Genomic DNA, 12,976 nt, shown 5'->3' with positions numbered 1-12,976 from the left:
ACGGCCAGCCGCGGACAGACATCTGCATTTGTGGGTCGTTCTCCCATTATAAAGTATAAGAGCACGATCTGTAAAATAAAAAAATAGGACATGTCCTATTTTTTGCAGATGCTTTCTACGGCCCAGACACCCTCCCCTAAATATACGGGAAGGTGTGCGTGGGCAATAGAAACAAATGAATCCATACTTTGGTCCGCAATTACGGATTCGTAATTGCAGATCAAAATTACGGTCGTATGCATGGGGACTAAAGCATAAACAGCTGAGTGTACGAGATAAATACTATACATAGTTACTAAAAGTACAGTCAAGTTTTTAATGAAGGAAAAGCTGACTAATGCGTTTCAAAACATAATGCAAAAGCAATCTAAGGCACTTAATGCAAAATAAATTTCAGTTCTTCAGATTCAGCTTTTGCTGACTGTGGCCTTTTCCTAGAGTGTTTGGTACTGTGCCATATAACTTCAGGAAAAGAAAATCAGGTAACTAGAGAGTAATCAGAGCAAGTAATGTCCTGAGCTATGCAGAAAAAAGTCATTTATAACTATTGGGTTCTTCGTGAGAGAGGGTTCTAATTTAGTTTGTTGTTCACAATGTACTTCCAATATATTTCATTCATATATATATATACAGCACACAAGAAAATGGCGACAGCACACTGCAAACACCAATGGCACATAAGCCACTAAATATAAATAAATATGCATTACTGCTAAATCTACCTACAATAGTGAGTTCATTAGCGCACATTTTATCAAATTGTGTGAGCCCACCTGCCATGACAAAGCAACCTCTATAAATATACACAAGCAGATGTATATATATATATATATATATATATATATATATATATATATATATATATATATATATATATATATATATATACAGTGAAGGAAATAAGTATTTGATCCCTTGCTGATTTTGTAAGTTTGCCCACTGTCAAAGTCATGAACAGTCTAGAATTTTTAGGCTAGGTTAATTTTACCAGTGAGAGATAGATTATATAAAATAAAATAAAAATCACATAGTCAAAATTATATATATTTATTTGCATTGTGCACAGAGAAATAAGTATTTGATCCCCTACCAACCATTAAGAGTTCAGCCTCCTCCAGACCAGTTACACGCTCCAAATCAACTTGGTGCCTGCATTAAAGACAGCTGTCTTAAATGGTCACCTGTATAAAAGACTCCTGTCCACAAACTCAATTAATCAGTCTGACTCTAACCTCTACAACATGGGCAAGACCAAAGAGCTTTCTAAGGATGTCAGGGACAAGATCATAGACCTGCACAAGGCTGGAATGGGCTACAAAACCATAAGTAAGACGCTGGGTGAGAAGGATACAACTGTTGGTGCAATAGTAAGAAAATGGAAGACATACAAAATGACTGTCAATCGTCATCGATCTGGGGCTCCATGCAAAATCTCACCTCGTGGGGTATCCTTGATCCTGAGGAAGGTGAGAGCTCAGCCGAAAACTACACAGGGGGAACTTGTTAATGATCTCAAGGCAGCTGGGACCACAGTCACCAAGAAAACCATTGGTAACACATTACGCCGTAAAGGGTTAAAATCCTGCAGTGCCCGCAAGGTCCCCCTGCTCAAGAAGGCACATGTACAGGCCCGTCTGAAGTTTGCAAATGAACATCTGGATGATTCTGAGAGGGATTGGGAGAAGGTGCTGTGGTCAGATGAGACTAAAATTGAGCTCTTTGGCATTAACTCAACTCGCCGTGTTTGGAGGAAGAGAAATGCTGCCTATGACCCAAAGAACACCGTCCCCACTGTCAAGCATGGAGGTGGAAACATTATGTTTTGGGGGTGTTTCTCTGCTAAGGGCACAGGACTACTTCACTGCATCAATGGGAGAATGGATGGAGCCATGTACCGTCAAATCCTGAGTGACAACCTCCTTCCCTCCACCAGGACATTAAAAATGGCTCGTGGCTGGGTCTTCCAGCACGACAATGACCCGAAACATACAGCCAAGGCAACATAGGAGTGGCTCAAAAAGAAGCACAGTAAGGTCATGGAGTGGCCTAGCCAGTCTCCAGACCTTAATCCCATCGAAAACTTATGGAGGGAGCTGAAGATCCGAGTTGCCAAGCGACAGCCTCGAAATCTTAATGATTTACAGATGATCTGCAAAGAGGAGTGGGCCAAAATTCCATCTAACATGTGTGCAAACTTCATCATCAACTCTCTGTGCACAATGCAAATAAATATATATAATTTTGACAATGTGATTTTCTGTTTTTTTTTTATATAATCTATCTCTCACTGGTAAAATTAACCTAGCCTAAAAATTCTAGACTGTTCATGACTTTGATAGTGGGCAAACGTACAAAATCAGCAAGGGATCAAATTACTTATTTCCTTCACAGTATATATATATATATATATATATATATATATATATATATATATATATATATATATATATATATATATATTATATTTATATATATATATATATATATGTATATGCATACACACTAGTCCTTATCAATGAATTAGAATATCATCAAAAAGTAAATTAATTTTAGTAATTCAATTCAAAAAGTGAAACTCATATATTATATAGGTTCATTACACACAGAGTGATCTATTTCTAACATTTTTTTCTTTTAATGTTGATGATTATGGCTAACCGTTAATGAAAACCCAAAATTTAGTCTCTCAGAAAATTAGAATATTCTATAAGCCCAATTTCAAAAATGATTTTTAATACCGAAATGTTGGCCTACTGAAAAGTATGTACAGTATATGAACTCAATACTTGGTCGGGGCTCCTTTTGCATGAATTACTGCATCAATGCGGCGTGGCATGGAGGCGATCATCCTGTGGCACTGCTGAGGTGTTATGGAAGCCCAGGTTGCTTTGATAGCGGTTTTCAGCTCGTCTGCATTGTTGGGTCTGGTGTCTCTCATCTTCCTCTTGACAATACCCCATAGATTCTCTATGTGGTTTAGGTCAGGCGAGTTTGCTTGCCAATCAAGCACAGTGATACTGTGGTTATTAAACCAGGTATTGGTATTTTTGGCAGTGTGGGCAGGTGCCAAGTCCTGCTGGAAAATTAAATCAGAATCTCCATAAAGCTTGTCAGCAGAGGGAAGCATCAAGTGCTCTAAAATTTCCTAGTAGACGGCTGCGTTGACTCTGGACTTGATATAACACAGCAGACCAACACCAGCAGATGACATGGCTCCCCAAACCATCACTGACTGTGGAAACTTCACACTGGCCCCACAAGCAACTTGGATTGGGTGCCTCTCCACTCTTCCTCAAAACTCTGGGACCCTGATTTCCAAACTGAAATGCAAAATTTACTTTCATCTGAAAACAGGACTTTGGACCACTGAGCAATAGGCCAGTCCTTTTTCTCCTTAGCCCAGGTAAGACGCTTCTGACGTTGTCTCAAGGAATGCGACAGTTGTAGCCCATGTACTGGATATGTCTGTCTGTGGTGGCTCTTGAAACACTGACTCCAGCCGCAGTCCACTACTTGTAAATCTCACCCAGATTCTAGAATGGCTTTTTCTTGACAATCCTTTCAAAACTGCGGTTATTCCTGTTGCCTGTGCACCTTTTTCTACCACACTTTTTTCTTCCTCTCAACTTTCAATTAATATGCTTGGATACAGCACTCTGTGAACAGCCAGCTTCTTTAGCAATGTCCTTTGGTGGCTTACCCTCCTTGTGGAGGGTGTCAATGACTGTCTTGTGGACAACTGTCAAGACAGCAGTCTTCCCCATGATTGTGTAGCCTACTGAACCAGACTGTTGGACCATTTAAAGGCTTAGGAAATCTTTGCAGGTGTTTTGTGTTGATTAGCTGATTAGAGTGTGACACCATGAGTCTACAATCTTAAACTTGTATATTATATACCCAATATTCAAATTTTCTGAGAGACTAACGTTTGGGTTTTCGTTAACTGTTAGCCATAATCATCAACAATAAAAGAAAAAAATGCTGGAAAAAGATCTCTCTGTGTGTAATGAATATATATAATATATGAGTTTGACTATTTTAATTGAATTACTGAAGTAAATTAACATTTTGATGATATTCTAAGTAATTGACAAGGGGTAATATATATATATATATATATATATATATATATATATATATATATATATATATATATATATATATATACACAGTGAAGGAAATAAGTATTTGATCCCTTGCTGATTTTGTAAGTTTGCCCACTTTCAAAGTCATGAACAGTCTAGAATTTTTAGCCTAGGTTAATTTTACCAGTTTGAGATAGAGTATATAAAAAAAAAAAAAGAAAATCACATAGTCAAAATTATATATATTTATTTGCATTGTGCACAGAGAAATAAGTATTTGATCCCCTACCAACCATTAAGAGTTCAGCCTCCTCCAGACCAGTTACACGCTCCAAATCAACTTGGTGCCTGCATTAAAGACAGCTGTCTTAAATGGTCACCTGTATAAAAGACTCCTGTCCACAGACTCAATTAATCAGTCTGACTCTAACCTCTACAACATGGGCAAGACCAAAGAGCTTTCTAAGGATGTCAGGGACAAGATCATAGACCTGCACAAGGCTGGAATGGGCTACAAAACCATAAGTAAGACGCTGGGTGAGAAGGAGACAACTGTTGGTGCAATAGTAAGAAAATGGAAAACATACAAAATGACTGTCAATCGACATCGATCTGGGGCTCCATGCAAAATCTCACCTCGTGGGGTATCCTTGATCCTGAGGAAGGTGAGAGCTCAGCCGAAAACTACACGCTGGGAACTTGTTAATGATCTCAAGGCAGCTGGGACCACAGTCACCAAAAAAACCATTGGTAACACATTACGCCGTAATGGATTAAAATCCTGCAGTGCCCGCAAGGTCCCCCTGCTCAAGAAGGCACATGTACAGGCCCGTCTGAAGTTTGCAAATGAACATCTGGATGATTCTGAGAGTGATTGGGAGAAGGTGCTGTGGTCAGATGAGACTAAAATTTAGCTCTTTGGCATTAACTCAACTCGCCGTGTTTGGAGGAAGAGAAATGCTGCCTATGACCCAAAGAACACCGTCCCCACTGTGAAGCATGGAGGTGGAAACATTATGTTTTGGTGGTGTTTCTCTGCTAAGGGCACAGGACTACTTCACCGCATCAATGGGAGAATGGATGGAGCCATGTACCGTCAAATCCTGAGTGACAACCTCCTTCCCTCCACCAGGACATTAAAAATGGCTCGTGGCTGGGTCTTCCAGCACGACAATGACCCGAAACATACAGCCAAGGCAACAAAGGAGTGGCTCAAAAAGAAGAACATTAAGGTCTTGGAGTGGCCTAGCCAGTCTCCAGACCTTAATCCCATCGAAAACTTATGGAGGGAGCTGAAGATCCGAGTTGCCAAGCGACAGCCTCGAAATCTTAATGATTTACAGATGATCTGCAAAGAGGAGTGGTTCAAAACTCCATCTAACATGTGTGCAAACCTCATCATCAACTACAAAAAATGTCTGACTGGTCTGCTTGCCAACAAGGGTTTTGCCACCAAGTATTAAGTCTTGTTTGCCAAAGGGATCAAATACTTACCGTATATGTCAGCGTATAAGACGACTGGGCGTATAAGACGACCCCCAACTTTTACCCTTAAAATATAGAATTTAAGATATACTCACCATTTCGTGCAGGAGCGCTTCACTATGGACATCGGCGGCAGGACCAAGGACTCTCTGTCTCTTTGAACTCGCGCATGCGCAGATAGGCTGCTTCATCGCGCGAGATCTAAGAGGCAGGGAATGAGAGGAAAGGGAGATCTACGGAGGCTTACAGAGATGTTCCCTGGCGGCTAATACCGGCTTCCCTCAGATCCGTGGCGGATTCCGTGCATCCCGGGAGCCTGTGTACCGGACTGCAGGCTCACAAGGTAAGAAACAACCTGTGTACAAGACAATATCCGGCATATAAGACGACCCCACACTTTTGACATTTTTTTAAGGGTGTAAAAAGTCGTCTTGTACGCCGATATATACGGTATTTCTCTGTGCAAAATGCAAATAAATATATATAATTTTGACAATGTGATTTTCAGTTTTTTTTTTAATATAATCTATCTCTCACTGGTAAAATTAACCTAGCCTAAAAATTCTAGACTGTTCATGTCTTTGACAGTGGGCAAACTTACAAAATCAGCAAGGGATCAAATACTTATTTCCTCCACTGTATATATATATAGGAGCAGCTGAAAATATGTTTCCTCATCCATATTCCCACCCAAAAATGTTTTACTGCCATTTTCTTAAAGGGAATCTGTCAGCAGATTCCACCTCCTATAGACTCTCAAAGGCTATGTACACCTTTGTAAACCCTTAAAGTCCAAGCCATTTTTCGTTTTTCACTCACCGCCTTTTAAGCCATCAATTTTTTAGCTTTCTGTCAATAGAGTGGTGCGAAGGCTTATTTTTTGCAAGAGGAGTTGTAGTTTCTTTTCGGTACTTTTTAAAGTACCATATAATATACTTGGAAACTGAAAAAAAAAAAATCTTTGTGGGTTGTAATTGAAAAAAACTGTGATTCCTCCATTGTTTTTTGGGTTTCATTTTTACGGCCTTCACTGTGCGGTAAAAACAAAAACTTTTGGGCATTAACAAACGAATTAGCATAAATCTAAAATTGCTCATATCTTGGTAAAAAATTATCGTTTTTCAAAATAAAAACCACTGCTGTTATCTGCTTTACAGCGCCGATCAGATTACGTAGGAGAGGAACTTATAATGTGGTGACAGAGCCTCTTTAAGCCCATATTGATTATATAGCTGTATATTCAATATGCTAAACAGCTAAAATGCCAAAACTTGTGTCACTGTCCAAATAATTCTGGACCTAACTGTATATTGTACTTCCAATTACGTACTGTACGAGGCGGATACAATTAAAAGTGGTGATCGCCGCCTGCGACATCTGTTTGGAATGGGCAAAAGACCAGAGACACATGCCCCTGGTGTTTGGAGCAAATATCACCACCGCTTTGCAATTTTTCTGGATAAAAAATTATGTTACTGATAATATTCAATCTGCTTTGGTTTTATGGCAGGTTCCTACTTCAGTAAAAGTTGTGCTCCTGGCTCTGAAGTTAATTCTACCTTCTGTCAGTTATGTATTGGTGACCCACAAAAAACGCTCATGGACTTTAAGTGCTCTCCCAGTGATGCTGAAGCCTATTATGGATATTCAGGAGCTTTCAGGTAACTGAGACCAAAAGTCCTTAAATTTTTTTAATTTGTGTTTTGTTTTTTAAAAAAAAGTAGTTACAAATACCACTATGTGCTATACCAGAGGTGACAGGCTACCCGGCTGGTTGGAAGCCACAATAATGGCTAGCGGCCATTCAGGACACTCAGTCATGGAAGCTTAAATCCACATACTCCAGTAAAATATTTCAGATGTAAACCTCCAGCCCAACTCCACTCCAGTTTCATCCCTCCAAAGCCAACCTGTGTCAAAAATGTGTATATAGTAGTTACTACTCCAATGTTGCCCATATGAATGTGCCAGGCACCGTGACCCTTTACTATAACACATGTATCTCCTCCATTGTTCTGCACCCCGTCTAAGCTACTAACAAGAACTTACATTAAGGCAGGCAGTCATCAGCCCCTCGAATGTATCTACTGTATCTCTTCCAGTGCCAATCTGTAAGGACAGATAACGGATAAGTCAAAAGTCCCAGTGATCTATGATTGATGTGTCTGCGGGCAGTAGTATGGTATTCCAAGATGATGGCAGCAATCCTTGACTATCACATGAAATTCTGGATACTAGTTTGTCATGAGGTTGGGGAAAACGCAGAAAAGTGCCCACGTCTGAGACAGTAGTAGATCAATAGGGGTACCTATGACATTAACAATATTACTGTACCTCTGTCTTCCTGAAATCCTCCTATTGAATGGAGTTAAAACATTTCATGTCAATGGGGAGCCATGTTGCTTCGTTCACTCTTAGTATATTTGAACTTGGAAATGAGTGGATTTCATGAAAATCTGAACTACAAGTGTAACTGCTGAACTGGAGAAGCAAGTGTAATCTACTGGTAACTTGTGGTCGTAATCTATAGTAGGTAGGATTAATTGATTATTAAAATGTAAATGGTGGTAAAAAAGAAACCTTTTAAATACTTTTTTTTATTTGTAGGTGTCTTGTTGAAAGAGGAGATGTGGCTTTTGTGAAGCACACAACTGTATTGGAGAATTCAGATGGTAAGAAGTTAAAGGGTAACTAAGCGTTCAACAAACTTCTAACATGTCAGAAGTTTGAGGAAAAAGAGCAAAAAACACGACGCCACCTTGTGCTGGTCAATAGGTTAGGTAGGTGAGGAGAAAAGACATTGCCATGCTCACCTAGGTCAAATTTATAAATCGCAAAAGTAGGTCCACATGTGCTGCTGCCAGATCCGAACCGTTTTTTGGATTGGTTGGGGTCCGAGAACTGAGACCCCCACCAATCGCTAAAACGAAGCGGCAGAAGCGCTCGTGTGAGCGTTCAGCCGCCTCGTTTCTGTTCGTTTTTTTCCAGGAGCCGATGTAGGGATGTACGGGCCCATAGACTTTCTATTGAGTATGTACTCCGATACATTGATTTCCAGAAAAGGCCGAACAGACACGAAGCGGCTAAGCGCTCACATGAGCACTTCAGCAGCTTCATTTTAGTGATTGGTGGGGGTCTCAGTGCTCGTACCCCCACCAATCAAAAATTCTGACATGTCAGAAGTTTGTTGAACGTTTAGTTACACTTTAATATATTTTAGTAGTTATATAGTAGTACAGTTCTAAAGTTTATACCAGAACACGTTACCAGTGGTTCTAAGTCCTTAAGTTATTCTCTTCTTTTTATTATTTATCTAGTGGTTTTTTAGGTTTTTTTATGTACGTGGAAAACAGTGTCTACCAATATGGCTGTAATTACAGCTTCTATGGTTGTTGCCACCAAGCTGCTCTAAACTCCTGAACAGCATCCTGTATCCGGCTAAATATGCAGCGATAAGGAAGTACGGCATGCGTCTCTGCATAACTAGGCAGATTTGCTGAGGTAGCTGTAATTGTGGCAATACTGGTTGTCACTCAGCTTCCTCAGAGACAGAAATAATTAAAGCTGGTGTTTGGTTTATAAAGTCCATTTTTAAATATTTTAAGGCTGAATTGACATTGTGCCGTTTCTGTTGCCTTTTTAATGCGTTTTCAAACGCATCTAAAAAAGGCATGCATTTTTTTTAATACCCAGGCATTTTTTAAAGAGTTTAGCTGGAAGCTTAAAACCATTAAATTCAAACCACATTACAGCTGAAACATTTGGAAAAAACACGTTTTTTTTCAAATACGTTTCTGTAGGCTGCGTTTGAAAATGAAACAAAAACGCAAAATCTGAATTCAGCCTTTAAGAGAACATAGTGAATCGGTCCCACATTCAGGACCGTTCTGTATTAGTCATAGCTGAGATCAGCTACATTGCAAGCATGTCCACTGATTTTTGTTTAACCCCTTAAGCTCTGGCCTAATTAAAGCATTCAGGATCTATCTATCTTTTTATTTTTTTTTGTAATTTGCCGCATTCCAAGAGCCATATTTTTTTTATTTTTATGTCAACTTAGCCATATGATGGCTCTTTTTTTGCGGGACGAGTTGTTTTCTTTTATTGGCACCATTTTTGGGTACATATAATTCATTCATTTTTTTTGATGGCGGGTAGGTACCCCGAAATTCTACAACCAAACACTGGGTCCCAGCAGTGGGATATAAGGTGTTCCACTTATTGTCAGGTAACCCTTTTAACAAAAAAAGTAATTATTCAAAAGGCATACCCTTTTATGAAACAGCTGAATAGAATCTTTAACAGCTTGACAGACATGAACAACTTATGATGTATTTACAGTTTATATGGACTTACAGTTTATAATAACAGGTATAAATAAATTAATGTGGTGCATGTTACAACGTGTTTAATCAATAAACATTTAAGAGCAATCACTAAAGTTCATTGGGCTTCATTCAGGAAAAAACCCTGCAGAGTGGGCAAAGAAGTTGAAGTCAAGTGATTTTGAGTTGTTATGCCTTGATGGTTCTCGTGTATCTGTCAGCGACTACAAAACCTGCAACCTGGCAGAGGTGCCTGCCCATGCTGTCATCACCCGAGCAGAGAAGAGAAATAGTGTGATAAAGATGATTAGTAAACAGCAGGTAAGAGCTCCATATCATCAACAAGTCATCTTCGAATGTTCCTCCATCATTTGTCTACTTCCTATCAAGAAAATGTACCAGCTTCCAAAATGGAACTGTTAGGCCGTAGTATACATCCGTGTGACGACCGTTAAAACAACGGCCGTCAAGCAGACGGATGTATTTCAATGGGGCAGTCCAACGGATCCCTCGATAGACTCAAGTCTATGGGGATCCGTGAAAACTTGACCCGCACGGGTGTAACTCGGAGGTGTGAATCTGGCCTTAAACTGAATAATTCACTGTTCTCCACCCAGGGCCGGCGTCAGCATCCGGCGAACCTGAGCAAGTGCCGGGGCCCACTACCCTTGGGGGGCCCACTTGGCCACCAGGTGTTGACGCTGCCGTCATGGCTCCTTCAAGAGTGGAATCCCCGGCCAGAGTCTTGCCGGGGATTCTGCTTCTAGAGGGAGTCCCAGTCTAGGAGGTGGCGTATAGCGGCCATAGCGGCTTCCACAGGCCACGCGGCAAGAGGGGGCTCGTGCCGTCCGCCGTCACTGCCCCCCTATGCCCAGTGGCCCTGCTAGCAGCCGCTATGGACGCAGATACTATTGAACGCTATGGAAGAGCAAGCAGGGATCTCCCCACTCAGCCATTTTCTACGCTACAGAATCCTAGGCAGAGTGCTAGTTGCTAAGAGCGCTAGTAAAGGCTCTGCTCCGGTACTCCGGCTGTGTAGAAGCCCCTGACATCACTGTCCATATATGGATAGTGATGTCAGGGGCAACCCCAGAGCCAAAGTCCCGGGCAGAGCGTTACTAGCACTCTGCCTGGGACACTGCTCCGCTCCTGACATCACTGTCCATGTATGGACAGTGATGTCAGGGGCTTCCCCAGAGACGGAGTCCCGGAGCAGAGCCGCTTCTAGCGCTCTGCCTGGGACTTCTTCTCTCCTCCTGACATTACTGTGTGCCCCTACCTGGGAGGGGGGCTGTGTGGCACTATCTACAGAGGGCACTAAATTTATGGGGGTACAAACTTGGGGGGGGCCTAACTTCTATATGGAGACATAATCAGGGCCTAATGTCTATATGGGGGCACAAAGTGATGTTTTCGGCCATTTTACTGACGCCTACTAAATCTGTGTCACCCAAGGGCCCACATAAACCTGGAGCCGACCCTGTTTCCACCCATACACAAACCACACATTATATACCGAAAAACACAATGGGGCTCATTTATTATTGTCTGTGCACCTCGGTTAATGTGTGCACCAGAAAGAACCTTCATGATTTGCGACATGCTGGCCATGTTGGGTTACATACTTAGAATATGGCTATTTGTCAAATTATGAAATGCGAATCAAACAGCATGCACATCATAAAAAAATTTGGCGCATCCTCAGTCTATAACCTCTAGCTTTAGGCTATGTACCTTTAAGCCATTATTAATAAATCTGCTCCAATGTATACCGGTAGCTTTATGCCAGTATGGCACCAATCTGTGCCCTAAGACACTTTGCATAATAGTAAATAAAATAAACACATGAAGGTTGGAGTCTAAACCCTATAGTTCAATTATATACATGCTTACAAGTGACTCTCATGTCCAAAAAGTTTTGTGCTATCTAATAACCGCTAAACAACACAATGGGTTCTTTTTTTGGCTCAACTTCCCATCGTCCAAAATCTTCCCCATCTGCGATCCAGCAATGTGGAGATCTAATGGTTTCTTGGTTGCTTCTTCCTCCACATCATGACAACATACAGGCCTAGAAAGGTCTCTCCATGATATAAGCTATCTTTAAAGGGAATGTGACGCTAGAAAAAAATGTGTTTATTTTTAGTTAAACAATTAGTGTGTAGGTGATTAAACATTGTTCTAATTTTTTTAATTTTTTTCACGAGTCAGGAAATATTATAAATTAGATTCTAATTTATAATATTTCCCATTGCTGGTCACAAATGGAGCAATTCCCAAAATTGCAGCATTGCATGTGGTAAAGCAACCACATTGCTTTATGCTGCAAAATTTGAGAAAACTCACTCGCTCTAGTGAGCTCACAGAATCCCCCCTCCTTTATCCTGGCTAGCGCCGGGAGAAACGAGGGGATTGAACGGTCAAACCTCCTACACTGTGTGTCGCCATTTTTTGAGCTAACACACAGTGTAGTAGGTTTACATACACTAGTAAACACACAGTAAAACACTTACATACACAGAAATAACTTACCTGCTCCAGTCGCCGCCGCTCCCTCCGGTCCGTCCGCTCCGTCTGCTACCGCCGCTCCAAGTGCACAAGTCCGGAAGCCACGACCGGAAGTAGTAATCTTACTGTCCGGCCGCGACTTCCGGTCTACAGGAAAATGGCGCCGTACGGCGCACAGTTCAACTTGGACTGTGTGGGAGACACAGACGGCGTACAGCATAGTGGATGGAACGGGCCCCGTTCGCATTCACTATGGGACTGTAGCTGCCGTATTCCATGTCTGTATGTGTCGTTAATCGACACATACAGAAATGGAAAAAAAAATGCCAGCCCCCATAGGGAAGAAATAGTTCAAAAATAAAAAAAAGTAAAACACAAACACACAAATAAATATAAAAGTTTTTAATAAAACACTAAAATCAAACTGATGTAAGAAAAAAATTTTTTCGTGACACTGTTCCTTTAGGATGCTAAATAAATGTAGGTGCTAGGCACTACAGCATTGTGAATATTAATTTATACAGTGGATTTATTTAACCATGGCATGAGTATTGCCACATCCAGAATATCAAT

General features: G+C 40.9%; 1 protein-coding gene across 1 annotated transcript in view; it reads left to right on the top strand.

The window, feature by feature from the left end:
• The window catches only part of LOC142759241 (serotransferrin-B-like), a 44,925-nt gene that overhangs the window by 28,168 nt on the left and 3,781 nt on the right, over positions 1 to 12,976 (top strand). Inside the window, exons 13-15 of the mRNA XM_075861203.1 lie at positions 7,081 to 7,231; positions 8,178 to 8,242; positions 10,032 to 10,216. Of these exons, the coding sequence (XP_075717318.1) occupies positions 7,081 to 7,231; positions 8,178 to 8,242; positions 10,032 to 10,216 (401 nt within the window). The remainder of the gene's footprint in view (positions 1 to 7,080; positions 7,232 to 8,177; positions 8,243 to 10,031; positions 10,217 to 12,976) is intronic.

This window comes from Rhinoderma darwinii, chromosome 4, assembly GCF_050947455.1.
Source record: "Rhinoderma darwinii isolate aRhiDar2 chromosome 4, aRhiDar2.hap1, whole genome shotgun sequence".
Lineage (NCBI taxonomy): Eukaryota > Metazoa > Chordata > Amphibia > Anura > Rhinodermatidae > Rhinoderma > Rhinoderma darwinii.
The sequence above is the reverse complement of the archived record's forward strand: the minus strand, read 5'-3'. Positions and strand labels throughout refer to the sequence as shown.